The 19,816-nt window shown below is 39.8% G+C and overlaps 1 protein-coding gene across 5 annotated transcripts in view; it reads right to left on the reverse strand.

The window, feature by feature from the left end:
* The window catches only part of LOC112858541 (cytosolic beta-glucosidase), a 161,170-nt gene that overhangs the window by 41,119 nt on the left and 100,235 nt on the right, over positions 1 to 19,816 (reverse strand). For 2 of the 5 annotated variants that reach the window (XM_025921973.2, XM_086705326.1), the window contains exon 5: positions 12,015 to 12,902. The exons of 2 other annotated variants lie outside the window; for them this stretch is intronic. In XM_025921973.2, the coding sequence (XP_025777758.1) occupies positions 12,700 to 12,902 (203 nt within the window). In that variant the 3' untranslated portion in view covers positions 12,015 to 12,699. Of the gene's footprint in view, positions 1 to 12,014; positions 12,903 to 18,300; positions 18,327 to 19,816 lie in introns of those variants that run through there. One more of the 5 variants, XM_086705330.1, reaches the window with a different exon arrangement.

The raw sequence follows: 19,816 nt of genomic DNA on the forward strand, positions 1-19,816 counted from the left end.
AACCCTGTCTGTCTGACTCTGGAGTCCAGGTAATAACTTGGTATCTTCAGCTACTGATGTTTTGCTCTTCTGAGAGATAAGGACTGCCCTCAGTGATCCCCTGCTAGTCCTTCAGTCCTGGACTCTTGCTAATGTTTTCTTCTCTTGTCTATTATTCTCCCTTAGAAATGATACAAAATAACAATTCAGTTTCCTGCGGGAAATCTTCCAGCCGTAATTATTAAAACACAAGTAAACATGTACCTTTGAAGCTTGAGGGAAAACCATATTTCAAGTCAAACCTTAGGGGCTACCTGGAAAGCCACTTGGCATGTACCCAAAGCTCAGAACAACCACCTCCAGGACAACTGATACTCAGGGATGTTTTCTTTGTCATTGCTGGACAGGAGGGACCTTTCTCAATGATTTTCTGTCACCACATGAAAGTGATAAGTTCTATGAACAGTTTAATGGCCAAATAAAGGATTTCTGGATACCCCATAGAGGGGATTCTCAATTTTGCTGTGCTCCCAGTACGTCTCACAGATATGCTTCGAGGACACATCGATGTTCAAATTTCCACCGGGGCTTGGAATTGTCTATTTCTCTTGAAACAGCTCAGCACTGGCAGGGTTCAGCTGAGACTAAGGATAAAGCACCTTAGGAAGTTGACAGTCAATAAAATATGGGGCCTTGTTTTGAGCTGATGGGAGTAAAAAGGTTTTTTATTTAAGGTCTGACTTTTTAAAGCCTTAATAAATTTGAATGAAAGAAACCGTAAAATGGGTAAAATATGCCAGAAAGTAAAAATGACCACTGGGATTCCTCAACCAATAGGGACAAGTGGTTTTGCACAGCCACAATAGCTTCTTGCCTGATTTTCATTTTTGTTTTTGTTTTTACAACATTACTTTAATTATACCATTCCTCCTTAATACTCCCTCACTCTTTTTTTTTTTTTTTTTAATTTTTTTTTTTTCAACATTTATTTATTTTTGGGACAGAGAGAGACAGAGCATGAACGGGGGACGGGCAGAGAGAGAGGGAGACACAGAATCGGAAACAGGCTCCAGGCTCTGAGCCATCAGCCCAGAGCCTGACGCGGGGCTCCAACTCACGGACCGCGAGATCGTGACCTGGCTGAAGTCGGACGCTCAACCGACTGCGCCACCCAGGCGCCCCAATACTCCCTCACTCTTGAAGGAGGTTAAACAACTCTTGGCCAACAGACTTCATTCATTCACCCAAAATCAAATCTGACTGAGAAAAGTGGCAACTCTGAGTCCCAAAACATTGACAGATTGCCAACTGTAAAAAAAAGGCAGGAACTTCTGGAAACACCACAGAATTGGTCACACCCACATTTCTGTAATGTCTGATCTGTAGCATATCGTTGGTTTATACTGAATTCTTCCCACAAACATGGCTGTTGGAGGTTAGAGGTTTGCTCTTCGCATGCGCTCCAGACGTCTTACTCAGTCTTTGCACCCCTGTTTGTCAGACACACTAGATAGAGGTGAATGATCATCATGAGAATCAAGCAAAAGTTTTAAATCTCAGAAGTTCTTTTAAATCTCATTGGGTTTATGGGGTCCCTGGGTGGCTCAGTCGGTTGAGCCACTGACTTTGGATCAGGTCATGATCTCATGGTTTGTGAGTTTGAGTCCTGTGTTGGGCTCTGTGCTGACAGCATGGAGCCTGGAGACTGCTTCCAGTACTGTGTCTCCCTCTCTCTGCTCATGCTCACTCTCTCTCTCTCTCTCTCAAAAATAAATAAAACATTTTATAAAAATTAAAACAAACGATAAATCTCAAAAGTTTACAAAATGCTTTCAGATATACAATTCAATCCTTGTAACAACTTTGTTTATGAGAACATGCATTCTACAATGAGGGAAGAAATTGGGAGATGTTCAATGACAAGATTAAGATGATCAAGGCATTTAAACAGTGGTGCTGGGAATCTACTTAGCTCTTCTGATTCTTAGGCCAATACTCCTTCCAGCTCTCCATCACTAAGGTTAGTTGACTCAATGGCATACACCAAGGGCTCTCAACGTGAGGAGAGTCAGCAGCAGTGTCTGGCAACTCATGAGACATGCAAATCCTCAGGTTTCTCCCCCAGACCCACTGAATCACAAATTCTGGGAGAGGGCCCAGCAATCCATGTTTCTACAACTTCTCCAGGTGATGCTGATGGCTGCTAATGTTTGAGAACCACTGGCATACACTTCCTACTTATGGTATCATGAAGTCATCTCAGAAACAGACCTTATATCAGTTGTCCTTCTTAAAGCTTCCAGAAGACTTGAAAGCCAGAAGGGAGCAGAATGTTTAAAGCTTAACCATACAATGCAGGTGCTGTGGCCTTTACTGGAAGATTTTCTCCCCCTAATCTCTATCATTTGGAGATAAAGGAAATGGTTTTTCTTTCTTTTTTTTTTTTTTTAATTTTTTTTTTCAACGTTTATTTATTTTTGGGACAGAGAGAGACAGAGCATGAACGGGGGAGGGGCAGAGAGAGAGGGAGACACAGAATCGGAAACAGGCTCCAGGCTCTGAGCCATCAGCCCAGAGCCCGACGCGGGGCTCGAACTCACGGACCGCGAGATCGTGACCTGGCTGAAGTCGGACGCCAACCGACTGCGCCACCCAGGCGCCCCAGAAATGGTTTTTATTTCTTGAAGTCAAGATCATTCAACTACTCAATTTTGTTAGAGTAAAAAAAAAAAAAAAAAAAAAAAAAAGATCTTTATTCTATGGAAATCCTTTCTCAAGGATCTTCAGTTCCTTCTCAGTCTGCCCAGGACAATGGTTTTATCCAATTCATGGGCACCCAAAAAGAGTGACTACTTCTCCCCACCACTCACCCACTCCAGGCACACTGTAAATGCCTACTCTTTCAAGGGCTTTATTCCAGTGTATTTTAAAGTGTGCATGTCTTGGATTTCATCGAGAAAAAAGAAGGGAGGTGAGGCTCCCCTGTCATATGCTCCATAGCATCTGTACTTCTTCACAGTGCTCATCACATTTCTAATTACTTGTTCAATGTCACTGTCTAATTACTTGTTCCCCACATGTTCTCTATTAAGACTTTTAGAGGCCCTAAGCTCTGACACGATAATGGTGTCTCCTCCAACACCATATGGATTTTGAAATTAGGGAAAAAAATCAAAACTTTCAAATAAGTTTAAGGTGTCCAACAGGTTTTCATATTGCCCATGATGACACTTCAATACTTTACATCAAATATCATAGACTGAGCATAAGTTTTTAAATTAGGGAGGAGGGTGACTCTTCCTTTGTGGGTGTCCCAAGCATGGGGGTCTTCATGTTGGGTAAGCCAGCCCCATTTCTATCCAAATTGTACATTTCATGAGGATCAAGCTACATCTGTCTTAGTCACAGTGTAGTCCCACTGCTGGCACAATGTCTGAGCCAAGATAGGTTCTTAAGAAAGGTCTGATGAAAGAATAGGAGGGTGAGTGAGTGAGTGAATCAGTGGATGGATGGAGCAAGAGGAAGGCAGTGAGGTAGAAAAGCTAAGGTGACAGGGAGGGAAGGTGAGGGAAAAGTGGGGGTAGAGATGAGGCAGGAAGGGAGAGAGGGCAGAAAAGCAGATGACAATAAATCCAGTTGGTTACTATCTTAATTCTGCTATAGTTTAAGAGAGAGATGTACTGGTACTAAACTCCCTAGCCTACTGCTAGAGCTCAAAGAATCATCTGTTTCATTACTGCTTAATTCTAGAATAAATGTTGCCATCATCCTCTTATAGAATTATGAACTGTGTCTTTATTTACTTACACGGCACAATTTTCAAATATGTGACAGCCCATTGCTCATGTCTTTGTCATGGAATTAGGGAAATGTAGCATAAGCTTTAAATTTGTAGCCGCTGTCCAATCAATGAGGAGGGCCCACCATGCAGATAGCTCTGTGATACATGAAGTTAGCTATTCAACAGTTGCAGTCTTTGGGACTTTTTGATTTCTGTCACCCTGGAAAATGAACAGCATTTGTGCTGACAGCTTTTTTTCTTTCCCAATTCACCCCTTTCTAATGAATCTATTCTAAAGCATGTTACGCATTTAAATAAATTTTACACGCCATATCAAAACAGCAATATTAACAGTACTTGTCGCCACAATATCCCATGCAAATTACAGAGAACTTACACATGCAATACATTTAGCCAAAATGGGGCTTTTCGATGACAGCAATCTTATAAGGTGTCAACACACAGCAATGATATGCAGACCCTATTTTCTACTTTTTCCTGATGAGAACAAAAGTATGCTTTGGCACAGCATTCAAATTCATCAAATAAGCACCCAAGAACGGATTTATTGCACAGGCTAAAGTTGAGTAAAGAAGGCCCATATGCTGTGTAAAAAAGCTTCTATATCTTTAGGTCCCCAGATCCTAATGTGACAAGGATATTATTATCCACTAGAGTCATAAAGCCTTTTATAGAGATATTTCCCCCCTTAGCCCTGTTATTTTAATTTGTGCACAGATTTTAGCACAGGCAATTTCCCCCTGCAAGGGCTTTTCACTAATAGAATTATACTGTCTTAGCTCAAAATGGCCTTTGGTTCTTAGTCCACTGGGCTCAAAAGATTATTTTCTTGTGTGGAGAGCTCTCCACACCACCCAGGAGCCCACCATTATCTGTACCGAACACCCCAATCCTCTACATCCTCCAACAGGCTACACAGCTGGGCCCAGCATGAAAATGACAACCATTCAAAACTCCACAAGTTTATTTTCCTCTGGCTGGGCATCTCGGCTTCTGGACTCCCGTCAACACCATCACAACACATGCCTTTCAATAAAAAGTGATCCTAACAGGATTAAATGTAATTTAGAGTCAATAAGGAGAAGTTTGCCATCGGGCAGAATTATAATAGACAGTATGATCAGAAGGTAGAAAATCTGGAAGGGTTTCAGGGGTGCATTCTACTGTAAAAAAAAAAAAATGAAACAGAGCAGAGAAAAAAATTCATTCCCAGCCAAAACCTTTCACTAGTTCTATCTCTCACGCAAATCAATTCACAGTCTATTAAAGTAATAAGAACCATGTACTATCATTTACAGGGAGGAAAAAGAGAGAGGGAGAGAGACATTTACAGGAGAATGGAAAGGTAGTGTGATCTCTCTGCCAGTTCTCTGTTGCTATGTAACTAGTAAGTAAAATATTTTTGGTTCTATACAACATGGAGAGGACAAAGGGTGCATGGCGGCCACCACAGACTTACATTTGCTGCAGAACAGTTCCCAAATCATGACTTGACAGGCAGCAGCCTTGGGAAGGCTGTTACTTTTGGAGAAGGCAACCCTCCACCCCTTTTCAGGGTGGATCTAGAAAAGTAATGGGAGAATTGAACAGTGAAACGGGCTCTATCCCAGGGAAGAATAATCCTCCACTGCAAGAAGAATGAGCTGCTTGCTCGGAGCTGCCTGTAGAGATGCCCATCACCGAAGCACTGCTTCAGTACAAATGGAAGAAACCAGGAAGGGAGATGGGCATGTTGCAAAAATGCATTGCCTGAAATTATTTCCCTAATTTCGAGTCTTCACATCACTATTAACAGAAAATAAGAGCTACCACTTATAAGACATTGTACTTACCACTTAATGGAGGAGTTTTTAAGTTATCTTGCCTGTGTCATCTCTCTTAATGCTCACTACAGTCCTAGAAAGCAGCTAGTTTTATTTTAATTCTCACTTCACAGATGAGGACAACCTTTTAGGTCCATCCACCATGTCACAAGTGTCAGGATTTCATTCTTTTTTATGGCTGAGTAATATTCCATTATTTATGCATGCCACATTTCTTTATCCATTCATCTATCAGTGGACACTTGGGTTGCTTCCATATCTTGACTATTGTAAATAATGCTGCAATAAATATAGGGATGCATATATCTTTTCAAACTAGGGGTTTTGTTTTCTTTGGGTAAATACCCAGTACTGGAATTACTGGATCTTAGGGTGTTTTTATTTTTAATTTTTTGAGGAATCTCCATATTATTTTCCCCAATGGCTGTACCAATTTATATTTCCCACCAACACTGTATGAGGGTTCTCTTTTCTCCACATCATCGCCAACACTTGTTATTTCTTCTCTTTGTTATTTTAGCCATTCTGACAGATGTAAGGTGATACCTCATTGTGGTTTTGATTGTAAATGCAGCACCTTTATTATGGGAGTAGTCTTGTTTGGGTATATGCCATAGCTGGGAAAAGTAATCAGCTCATTAGAAGACAGGATTCAAAAAGAAAATGGGCTGGATGAGTGCAGAAGCAAAGAAAATGTTTGGCATAGATGCTAGTAGTCTTAGAAAAAGAAGAAACCACACATCTACAACTTTGTGAAATGACTAGCTGTGGAGTATGGAAAATCCGCTGAAGTTTTAGAGACATGGGGGATTTCATATTCAAATGTTCCAGTTCGGTTAAATTATGTGTCAGGGTGTCTTATTGAAAATAACCAGGGTGCCAGGACTGATTCTGCCACAACTCTATCAGGAAAGAATATGAAGTAGCTTTTTGATGTTTGGAAATGCATGTATGGCTTGCAATTCTGGCTTTACTGCTCTATAGTTGAGACAAGTTATTTACCTTTTCTCCGCCTCAGCTTACTCATCTATAAAACAGGGATAATAACTACAATTGATCTCATTCGGTTCTTGTAAGGACTAAATGAGTCAATCCATATCTTAGGTTTCCATTGCAAATAAGAATTTGACTACCTAACATCCACTGCATCAATGATTTAATCCACATTTATAAATTGCTTAGAATTGCCAGATATCATGCAAAAGGTACTGGAAATATTAAGATAAATAAGACCTCAAGTTGTTCACCATCTAGAAGGGCAGACAAATAAAAACATTATGTGCAGCAGAGATATAATATGTTGGTGATTACAGAAGAGATGTGGCAGTTAATTTTTAAATATCTCAAAACCGTAACAAGCACTTAAGACATATTTGTTGCCATGATGAGTTGAAAGTATCACCTAGATGGAGTGATGTGTATGCTTGCCATTTTTCATCAGTTGTACCATTGTTCCTTTACAGAGCCATCAGCGACTTATCTACCTCCATGACTTCAACATGCAATGAATCACTGTGACAGATGAAGTTTGTCTTTAAAAATATTTTCTGGGGCGCCTGGGTGGCGCAGTCGGTTAAGCGTCCGACTTCAGCCAGGTCACGATCTCGCGGTCAGTGAGTTCGAGCCCCGCGTCAGGCTCTGGGCTGATGGCTCGGAGCCTGGAGCCTGTTTCCGATTCTGTGTCTCCCTCTCTCTCTGCCCCTCCCCCGTTCATGCTCTGTCTCTCTCTGTCCCAAAAATAAATAAAAACATTGAAAAAAAAATTAAAAAAAAAAATATTTTCTAAGGGCACCTGGGTGGCTCATTCGGTTAAGCGTCTGACTTCGGCTCAGGTCATGATCTCACACTCCGTGAGTTTGAGCCCCGCATCAGGCTCTGTGCTGACAGCTTGGAGCCTGGAGCCTGCTTCAGATTCCGTGTCTCCCTCTCTCTCTGCCTCTCCCTGACTTGCACTCTGACTCTCTCTCACAAAAATGAAATAAAAACATAAGAAAAAAATTTTTTAATCTAAAAAAAAATAAAAATATTTTCTAATAATAAAACAGAAGCTAACTAATGACAACTTAAGAGTAAATTATAAAGAAGAAAAAAGTAGCCTTTAAAGCACAACCCCAAGAGAGATAAAAGGACATGTCAAGATATTACCAGTGGTTATAAAATACAGCTGTGTTTTAGCTCAGTATATGTAGATTATAATATATGCTTATATCCAATATATTCTCAGAATATATTATTAACTCTTCTATGTACATTTTTAGAAACTTTTGGGGGGAATAATTTTAGATTTACAAAAGAGTTGTAAAAAGAGTACTGAGCATTTCATACTTTCTTCACCCAGCTTCCCCTCATGTTAACCTCTTACATGACCATGCTTTATTTATTCAGCAAACCTAAGGAGTTCACATTGGCAAAGCACCATTAATTAAACTGAAGACTTTATTTGGATTTCCCAGTGTTTCCACTAATCTCTTTTTCTGTTCCAGGATCTGATCCAAGAGACCATGTTGCATTTAAGTTCCTGTGTACTTTTCATACATTAATTATAATTATATATTAACTTTTCATATATGCACTTCCTACCTTAAATAGAGCCCTTAACACATCAACTATATTCTGCTACAAGCAGCTTTCTAACTGGTTCCTACATCTTAGTTTCTTTGCCATCTTTTGACATATTGCTTTTAAATCTTCACCATCCTGCTCAGAAATCTTTGACTTGTTCTACAAGAAAACCAAGACCAAGAACATCAGACTCTCCACATTCCAATCTTCCCACTCCTTCCCCAAGGTGAACTGGCCTGGGTGCTGCATCCCACACCAAAGTTTCATGCTTTCCACTTCCATATCATTGCCTATATTACTCATATTATCATACTGTTTTTAATATTATATTATTTCCCTTGCCCATGAAGCCATATTTGCCCACCCCATTTAGCAGAGAGCTCACCCTACCCCTACTGTCTAGAAAATTCACCCAGCATCATCTGCTATCTTTTCTTTCTGGTTCCGCAACCAGACCATGAACTTCTTTGGAGAAGAAGAGCTGTCTTGTGTGCATCGTTGAATGTCCACAATATATTGCACAGTTTAGTTTAATAAATATGTCCTAATTGGGATGCTGGGAACCTTATATTCTAATGATTATAAAAATAACGGCTATTTCCTATTTCTGGCCTGATATGTTAGGAGCTTGGAAGGTATTGCACCCCTCCTAACAAAACAACAACAACAACAACAACAACAAACCAAAAAACAAAAGCCAAGTTAGTAATTTTTCTTAGGTCAGAGAAGTGAGATCACAAGGAAAACCACTAACACAAAAATTGGAGAGAGAAAATCAGAGTGACAGTGAATCACCACTTACCAGAGCAGAAACCTGTGCAGGACATGGAGGTAGAACAGAACCAGAGTTAGAAACCTCTATGCTGTAATTGACAAATTGCTGGGGGATCAGTGTGAATAAGTCTGACAGTTACAAACAATGGTGCACACTAACCCTGCCCTTCCCGTGTTCTGGAAACTGTCTGAACAGGTTACATCTGTCAGATTACTTATGTCTTGCAAAAGCCTTATAAGGAGGCCATTTTCCAGATAGGAAAACTGAGGCACGGGGAGGTTCAGTAAGTGGCTTGGTTAGTAAATGTCAGAACCAAGCCCACATTCTTCATGATTACTCTATATTTGCCTCATACCAGGTGCCAATAGCCTCTCAGACAAGGCCACATAAGCCAGTCATGGGTCAGATGACATTTACAGATACAGGAAAACCTAGGGCAACAGACATTTACTGTCTACAAGAAACACTCATTAACTCTCACCACTGGGGACCGCTCTTCCCTGTGACCCTAGCCCAGTGCTTCTACAACATCTCCCCATCTCACCACTGCCACAATTAATAAGGTTTATTCTCACTTCATGAAGGCCACCATAAAGTGCCTCTATGTCAAATTTTCTTCTAATTTCATTCTTCAAGGCTCATCATGCTTTGTGCTAAGTACTATATCCCTCCCAGGACAACTAGAGCCTAAAATATTGTCATCGGTGATGAATATGTGTTCTCCAGGTAAGGTGTATTGCTAGTAATTAAACAGTATTAATTCCATCAGCTTTGATTTATTCTGCTCTCTCAGTAATGAAGCCCAGTATTCTATTTTCTCTCTACCTAGCACTGAGCAATAGAATTGGTGTTTAAGGATTATCATATAAATCTACTTTTTGGTCAGTCAGTGTTGGGGAATTTTTTCAATATATTACAAATGTATTCATTATTCCCTCGTTCATAAAAATAATTAAAAGCTACGGCCGAACACAAATTCCCAGAGCACAAAAGCCTGACTGGCATGCTACTGCCAAATACCAAGGTTGGCAGCTTCTTAGTTTACGGGTTTCTTAATGAGAACTCGTACCTTCTCATTCAATAAAGGGCTTAGGTGGACATTTCCTGCTGGTGTTCACAGGAGTTATAAAACTAAAACCCTACACATCAAAATGAAAATGGGCTACTGTTACTTTCTATATGTTTTTAGCAGTTCAGAAATAACTTACCCTAAAATAAAAACTATCCCCAAAAATCTGACAATTCTTGAAAAGTGATCCCCAGGATGTTAATAACATTCTCTTAAAAAAAAAAAAAAAAGCAAGGAAGGAGAAAGAAATACAAGTAGATCCAATCCATCATTGTGATATCCAAGTTTCTCCTTAGATAAAACAGACATAAAACATGTACTTTACAAGCCTCAGATGACCTTCAAGACATCTAAAGTACAGTATCTATGGATTTTTAAGTATAATTAACAACTCCTGTTTTTCCATTTAAAGAATCCAAGTTCTGTTTCTGTGACAGGCAAAAGCCAATCAATCTCGTTTTCAAATGCTAATACAAGCAATTAAAAATAACATTAATTAAAATACTGCAGGGGCTGTTAGATTTTTGGTGGTGGAGTTTTTTTTTTTTCCTTTACCTAAACTCGTGACAATTCTAATTTACAGGACTAATTGAGGAAGCACCCTTGGTTTGATCCATTTCTGGGACGAAGAGCTGGCCCCTGAAACCCAGCTGAGAGCTGCAGAAAGCCACCGCTCTGTGAGGAACCCCGGGCACTGCAGCTGAAATGCGTATTTCACCTGGTACACCAAATGTGACAGATCGTTTTATTTATATCACGAATATTAATTTTCTGGTTTTGGTAACGAAAATGTAGAGCTCATTTGTATTGTTGTAAAACTTGTAAATATGCCCTGTAGGATAAGTAATATTCAAAACAACATCCTAATTAAAAGGAAAACTCAGTTGTCTTGCAAGATAATATAAGGAGGGCACATAAATTGTAAATAAGATACATGGTAAAAATGAAAAAGACAGTCTGGATAGGAGAGGAATGAAATAAGATTTGGAAATGTGCTTTTTAAATGAACACAAATTGTGAGATAATGTCTCATTGAACAATAAAAATAACAAAACAGTGGCAAAGATGTAATAGAATTTCCTATGTATACCATTTTAATCTTAATATAATTTTCCCCAGCGCATCCACGTTTATTGAACTACTACGACCATTTCTTTCTCACTCTGTCCAAAGTTACTGAGACAGTATTATTTGCTGTAAATAATTCCCTGATTATGAACATGAAAACGATCTAGAAATTGACCACAGTGCTTTTTTAAAAATGACATAGTGTCTGCTCAGGGCCAAAGGCCTTATGGGAATGGCAAAGTATGTATAGTTTTCTCAGGGAAGCAGAATGAGAACACAGAAGAATACATTCCCCACGTCCTCTCCATAAGGCAACTCCACACCTTTGTTTCTTTTTCCCTTTATTCAAAAAAATGCAAAGAAGACTTCTATGACACCTGAGCCTATGGTGTGCTGGACAGAGCACAGAGCTAATGCCAAAGAAGTGCCGGGTCCAGGAAACAAGTACACATGTGACTTGAAGAAAATCTACATCAGTGCATCCTCAGTTTCTCAGTCTGCAAATGGGGGTGATGATACTTGCCTGTTAGCTTCAAGCTTGATCACAAATGAATGTTGAGTAAATACTACTTAAATATGTAGGTGAGAGTCCAAATTCACTAAATACGAAAAGGTTTGCTGGTGTGGACACATGACGTCCAGAGGAAGCCCTACATCTACTACTGACCCCAACTGAGGAAGTTCAGCAAAATGTCCAATTCCAATCCAATGCCATATACATCTCAGATGTGCACACACGTCTTCTACTCATGTAGGTCATTCAGTCTATGTGTGTATTTCATGGATGTCATCGATGTTCTTATAGATCTTAAATTCTTAAAAAATACTCAAAAGTATAGAATATGCTCTGCTTAATTATTTTGCCCTCCATTTGATGTCACTGTGGAGTAGGAATTCGGTTTCTGCTGAACATCAGTTCAAATGCTCTTTCTGACATTCACAGTCTAATTTGCTTTATTAATTTATTATTTTTCGAAAATAATTCATCAGACAAGAGAAAGATGTACTTGTTCACGCATTAAGAAAACATGTGCCAAACACATCAACAAATCCATTTTATTAAATGTGTTATCAATTAATCCCTTTGTTGAAGAGAATGCTAACTGCATAATGTGACTAACTTTTAATTTTGATTTTTTATACTAGATTAAACAGTAGAAAAATTATGGACCACATGAAAAAGTACCTACAAAGCAAACAATAACTGACATAACCAGAAAAACTAGGTTCATAAACAAGTATTCTTATAATAAGTGGTCTTGCTGTTAGAGCTGCAAATCACGAGCATGCTATCTTTATAAATTTTGCATTATTTTTTTCTAGAAAAATTCTAAGGATTTAAATTGAAGTTTCCTAGTCTATCTGATTTCTTAACATAAAAATCAATTTCAGTGGTTTTCTATTCTATTTTTTTTCAAAGCCTCATTGATCCACATGCAAACAGAGTAAAGGCCATCATTAAATACATCCCCAGGCATTACATATTCAGACTTTATAATCATGGATCAGCTGGTAGGAGATGATTACAAAGGCAACTTGAGATTGTCTGAAAGATCACCAAAGCAGACATCCTTTCCAAAAGCAGAGGCCTCTTCTCCAGCAGACATGGGACAGCCGTCTTTTATAGACTTTCCTTTAGTCCATTATTTCGGATGATCTTGGCATACTCCTTGGCTGATGTGTAAGGGACTCGAGGTCTAGCAGGATCCTCAAAATCAACGTGGAAGAGACCAAACCGGCTACTGTACCCTTGGGTCCACTCAAAGTTATCCAGAAGAGACCATGCACAATATAATTTAAGATTGATTTTATCAAGCTGGATAGCTGATTTTTGTTTCAAGAGAGAAAATAAAAGAAAGGAAGAAAAAAAGAAAGAAAATTATCATCTCTGGGAAAGTTTTTTGAGAACTTCAAAATCATTGACAACCAGCATGGTATCTTTCTCCTGCAGGAGATCACAGAAAAAACTTCTAAATTCTCTTTTCCAATTTTCTTTTTTTTTTTTTTAACCAAGTAGGGGCTCCACTCAAGAAGTTAAATTACATATCATTCTAATTATTTGGTTATTCACTCATTTTGATATGTGTTTTATTCGTCCATTGATTTACTCAATAAATATCTTTTTAATATCTACTACTTTTCAGACACAGAGAAACACACACACACACACACACACACACACACACACACACACACACACAGTTTCTCTCTAGTACCTAGAATTATATTTATTCAAGACACTGCTCAGCTTCCAAGTGTAATCTCTAGATGATCCACAAAGTCCACTAGTAAATTGGAAGAGATGATAAAAATAGGGCTGAAGAAGCCTTAGCCCTTGTGTCTCTATGACCAAACTGAGACATGTCTTATAATTCTGGAAACAGGACCCTAAAATGAAAAGGGTCAACACACCTCCCTGGTTATACATATATCTTAGACTGAGTAGGTACAAAAATGTGATGGCATCTCCTCTGCCCAACATCTAAACTTACAGTGGTGTTTAAACCCCCTAAAAGCCAAAATAATGGACCATCTCTCCCCCAAATACACTTGTGCACATATGCAATATTCTATATAATTTCATTTGTGGGTATCTGAAAGCCCATCCCTGGACTCTGTAGTGAGATACCAAAGTGTGGAGAATTTTCAAAGTAGTTTTACACTGATTCCCATCCTGTTAGGGAATTTAACTCACTTTTTAGTATTTTAAGTATTTCAATAAGTATTATTTTAGCATTAGGATTTAGTAATTAGCATTTTAATTTAATATCTTAAGTTTGGCAAAACTCTGGCATTGTATGAATTGCTGTATTGAATATGTCTTTTTAAACCAGCATTTTAATTTAATATCTTAAGTTTGGCAAAACTCTGGCATTGTATGAATTGCTGTATTGAATATGTCTTTTTAAACCAGGATAAGTGAACTCTATTTATGGGATGCACTCATATCTATTTCCCAATGCGGAAATTAAATAAAAAGGCAAGTTTCCTTCATAAGATAGACATATTCCTAAATAAGTTGGGTAAAAAGGAACATTCATATAATATACCAATTTTTAATGATATTAGGGATCACTCTCAACCAAAATGGCTCTTCTGGCATTGGCAAAGCAAGATCCACTCTATTTTTTTCTTTGTTGTAAATCTGTGTTTGGGGGTTCTCTTAGAAGCACTATACTCATAAACTATTGCATATGTGTTGGTCTCCTAATCACCTTGGAATTTTTTTTTTGACTATGGACACCCCCATAGACAAAAGGTTCCTGAGAAGTTAATTGATGCATAACCCCTCCACCTTTGCGCATGGAGGCGTGCAAAGTGCTGTACTTAGAGAGTGCCTTATGAATGGTCTCAAGGCAGGAATTAAGCCAAGCTAGATTGACTCCTTTTAAATAAAGTATGGTTGGAAAATGAAATACATAAGATTAAAGCACACCAAGTTTTGCAGGCATTAAGACATTTATAGATATCCCTTCTTCTACTTGTCCACATTACCATTCGTGTCTCCTCCCCTCTCTGTCAACCACAACTGCAAAACACCAATATTTTAAAATCATTTTTTTAAACTAATTTAAGTTCTGGATGGCATATATATAAGAATTAAAATAACTGAAACCAAATACCAGGCCAGAAAACAAAAATCTCCTGTGACTGCCTTAGAATTCAATCCAGAGACATGTAAGAATCTGCATTATTTTTTTTTCTTATTTGCAGAACGACTGCCCAACACGAACGCCTGCCAGATATAAAGCCAGACGGTTTCTGAAAACACGCACAGTCCCACTGAACGTGCACAAAGGATTGATTCATGTGCTCAACCAAGGGATAAAGACGATGCCCTGCCTGCTTGAAAGGAAACAAAAAGGAAATGCAGACAATTTCATTGTTACCTGCCAGGAGTTCAGCTGCAGGTACTAAACTGCCCAGTGACGCTGGTGGGCGTAGCTGCATTTTCACGGCAGGAACATTCAAATAGAGAATCACCTGGCTGCTTAGGGCTGAGGAGTTAGCCTGCCGGATTCCTTCCCATTGTGCTACCACAGGGAAGTTACGAAACCATGCTAGAGCCTGTATGCCTCTGCTCTTCCAATCTCCTCTGGAACAGACAGAGACCATCATCACATTTCTCGTCAGTGTGATTTAGGAGGGCCCAAATCTTAGTAGGGAAAAATCACTTCTGTGAGTTCACTTTCTTTCCTTAACCAGAGTTGCAGGCAAAGAAAACAGACTGACAGGGACTACGAATGGGTACAAAACACACGGGATAAAAACAACAAACATACAGAGCCAGAGTTTGGTTTTAGACAAAAAGGCCAGAGGAAAAGATCTCACAGTCAGCAAGTTGAACATAAAGATGCAAGGAGAAAAATATCTAAGACTTGCTAATATATTAACGTCTGAGTCAGGCTGTTCTAATTATAAGAACCATGTGCCAGTGTTATCCTACTCACTCACTCACACACACACACACACATACACACACACACACACACACACACACACACACACACAGCCCAGTTTTAGTCAAAGTGGGAAGGCTGAGGGGAATGGTTCTTTATCAGACCACCCTAATTCTTTACAAGTTCAAGGGGTCCCCAAACCACCCTCAGTTTCAATAATTTGCTAGAACTCACAGAACTCAGTGAAACCTGTTATACTCACAGCTATGGTTTATTATGGCAAAAGATACAAATTACCATCAGTCAAAGGAAGAGATGTACAGGTCAGAGACTGAGGGGCCCCAAACATGAAGCTTCCATCATCCCCTCCTCTAGGGGTCCTGGTATGGGCATGTGACCATACACACAAAGCACAGTCAATCAGAGAAACTCACTGGAGCTTCAGTGTCCAGAGTTTTTATTGTGACTTCATTACTCTGGCATGATTGATTAACTGACTGTCCATGTGGATGAACTCAGACTCCAGGTCAAGTGACACTGTGTAACCCAAAGCCCCCACCTTCAATCACATGGTTGGTCTTTCTGATGTTACTAGCCCCTATCCTAAACAAGGGCATTCTGTCAGGTATGACATAGATTTCCTCCCAAAAGCTGAAGGCAAAGGCCAACCTGCTATTTGGGCAAAACCAAATTCTTTACTACACACACACATGCACACATATACCTATTTTCAAAGCTCATTATTTTATGCTCCTGGGCAGAATCTTCTCAAATTACTGGTTTACGAAGTGCCGTGATTATGCCTGTGTTTGTCACATTACAAAAGGCTAATAATTGGGCACTCAGCTTCAGTGGGTTTTATTTCCTAACAGTTTATAAACAGAGATAGCCTTCGTTTTCAAGACTGCCTGGGACTATATAGGACATCCACAAACGTAGCACAACTGTTCAGCTGTCAAACAAACCACTAATCCACAGGCCCAAACTGCCGTGGTGAGGACCAGTGGAAGGGATCTGGACAGTGTAAAAGGCAGCCACCTCACAGAAGAAAAATGTCAGAGATAAAGCCCCAGGAAGGAGTGAGAAGAAAAAATACAAGCCTCTAGATTTCCGTGTTCTGGTAATGGCAGACTACATTACTTGAGCAAGCCCTCCTAATGAAACAAGTAAGCATGCTGGATAGAATTTTAAAACCAAATCTTCAAAACAATGAAAAGCTGAAAATTTCATAGGGAATTACCTGGCCATAGCAGAACAAAGAAATTGAGATTGATGGGCATGGTAGCTACTTTCACCTGATGGAATTGTCTATTCTTAGGAAATCAGAATCTTTTCCTATTACGCAGGGTGAGGATAGGTGTCAAAGCCCAGAGACACATGGAGGGAAATCTGAGACCCCACACATAGAAAACTAAGATCTCAAAGGACAAAACACTAATACCTCAAGGGCAGGATGAGCCAGAAGCAAACCAGTCACTGGAAAGTTTAAAGTCACCTGGTCGTTCTGAAAACATCAAGTCTGGGTCTTGGATGGAAGTGATTCCGGACTGAAGTAACTCCAAGTGTCTGGAAGATTCATATTCAAATACTTTCTGAAGGGAGAGATCTATATTCTAAGCCTTCAATTATTATCACAAATACTTTTAAGTATAATCATCAGCACATAATCAAATAATCAGAAAGACATGGGAAAATAACAATTAGAAAATCACTAAAATCAACAGACAACAGAAACAGACCCACAAAGAGCTCATTTATTAGCATTGTCACACTATAAAATAACGATGTTCACTATGTTTATACTGAAGAGATAAACTTGAAATATCTTCAAGGTTTATAGGGATCTATAAAAGTGATGTGGCAGATTTGGAAAAGGAAACAGTAACACTTGGGTTTGAATCCCAGATGCAGCAGTTACTAGCCATGGGACTTCAAGTTTTTCATGCGTACAATATAGACACTAATATCTACTCCTGGGGCTGCTGTAAAGATTAAACAAGACAGCATGGACTCAGCACAACATATTGCCCATGTGGGTTTCTGTTGTTTTCCACTCTGGCCACCCCTCAGAAGAATACAGTATCCAAAGTAAACATACACTTTGGTGTGCCCTCTCCCCACCAATCCAGATATTTTGATGAAGTAGAAACTGGGTTTAAATGAGCATCTGGGACAATGTAAAAGAGGAAGAGGAGTCACAAGAACAAACTTCAGTCTCAGAAACTGTAAGACTTAAGGGAGAGGCACAGACAGACTGTATAAATCTGAGGACAGGGGTCTTTACATCAGTTGACAAACTCCTTTCTTTTCTCCAGGGTGACATCTCCAAGTCACTGCCTGGCTTCCTGCCTCCCTGAGTCTCGAGAAGCAGTCCGGAGACCCCTATAATGCCGACTTTCAGGTGTCCAAGCTCTCAAACTTAAGAGTTGTTAGTTGAGCAGGTGCATCCTGGGATTTACTTCGTGAACAGCAAATCTGATCGGAGGTATGGAAAAAACTAATAGCATGGGTCTGAGTCAAAATCCTTAAGTAGTGCATGGCTAAGTCTATGTCAGAAGTCCAAAAGGCAGGATGCAAAACAAGCTCAGATTCAAAGTCATTGAAATAGAATGAGAAGAGATCAAAGACAAAGGCAGGGTCTTGGGGAATGTCTGCAAAGGGTCATGGAGTATTTTCTATTTTCATTAACTTGTTGCCAAATATGTGGTATATAGAAAAATCTGGCTGATGTAAAGATATAGATCCAAAGCAAACATCAAAATGATTACTAATCCAGCAAGACATCGTTTCTCCAAGGGTTGACTCTAACTCCCTCCACTGTAACCAGTTGGAATCACCTAGGGCATAGCTAAAAAAAAAAAAAAAGAGTTTGTTAGCCTCACCCCAGACGTACTAAAATCAGAATCTCTTGGGTCGTGTTATGAGCTAAATTATGTCCCCGCCAAAACCCGTGTTGAAGCCCCAACCCCTGGTACCTCAGCATATGACCTTATTTGGACATAAAGTCTTTAAAAAGGTGAATAAGTTAAAATGAAGTTGTTAGGGTATGCCCTGATCCAGTCTGACTTGTGCCCTAAGAAGAAGGAAGTCACCAGAGTTATGTGTGCACAGAAGAAAGACCAATGAGGACACAGTGAGAAACTGGTTATCTGAAACCTAAAAAGAGAAACCTCAGGAGAAACCAAACTTGCTGACCCCTCAATCATACGCCTCCAGCTTCCAGAACTGCGAGAAAATAAATCACTTGTTTAAGCCATCCTCTCTGTGGTGTTTGGTTATGGCAGCTCTTAGCAAACTAGGTACAGATCTGAGAATTTCTGTTATTAATAAACAACCTGAGTGATGTTTATACTTAGTCACGTTTTCAACTCCTAAGCCTAGGATAAGCTCTAAGAGTCCACCATAACTTTTTGAACACCAAGGCTTCCCTCCTGAGGTTATAAATCCGGGCAACTCCCTCAGTACCTCTCCTTAGCACTCGGAGCTGGAGGAGCTCTTTGCCAAGAGACACGTGATGTGCAGGCCCGACCACACCACCTTTCAGAAACAGGGGACCACAGAGAAACGAAGGTGGGAATCCTGCAAACTCAGGAGTGCCAAAGGCCTGTCATCTGCTGCTTAATGAAAGCCTTGCCTTACCCCAGTGGTTCCTGAGAGATCTTCTCAATTCACCACGTGTAATGCGTTTGATGGCTCCTGTATAGATCTGTTCATTCAAAACCTGTGAATGTGACCTTACCTGAAAAAAGGGCCTGTGCAAATGCAGTTAAGGATCTCAAGATGAGAGACCATCCTAGATGATGCTGAGTCGTAAATCCAGTGACCAATGTCCTTAGAAGAGAAGAGAAGGGGGGGAAGACACACAGGGAAGAAAGCAACGTGAGGCCAGAATCAGAGATTAGAGTGATATGTCTGTAAGCCAAGGGATGCCAAGGCAGCCACAAGAAGCTGGTAGACATGCATGGCCTAAGTTGTCTCTCAGACCCCCAGAAGGAATCGATCCTGCTGGCACCTCAATTTCAGATTTCTGGCCTCCAGAACTGTGAGAGAACAAATTTCTGTGGTCTGAAGCCACCAAGTTTGTAGTAATTTGTTACAGCGGTCACAGATCATGCACCATACTCATACAGAGTTGGTTGCCAACTGGGCTCCAAGTCCCAAACCACCCACCTGGTTTCGCAGAGGGCTTGTGAGAATCTTTTCTCAAGGCCTGTCAAAGAGAGAGAGAGAGAAATCCTTCCTGGGACACAGTTTGAAGCACATTTTCTGGCAATTGCCCCACACGCTAACCTTGCAAATGTGTTTCTCTGAGCTTGGTTGAATTGCACAGAGCATTAC

The sequence above is a fragment of the Puma concolor genome, chromosome B1, assembly GCF_028749965.1.
Source record: "Puma concolor isolate L17-30 chromosome B1, mPumCon1.1.hap2, whole genome shotgun sequence".
Classification (NCBI taxonomy): Eukaryota; Metazoa; Chordata; class Mammalia; order Carnivora; family Felidae; genus Puma; species Puma concolor.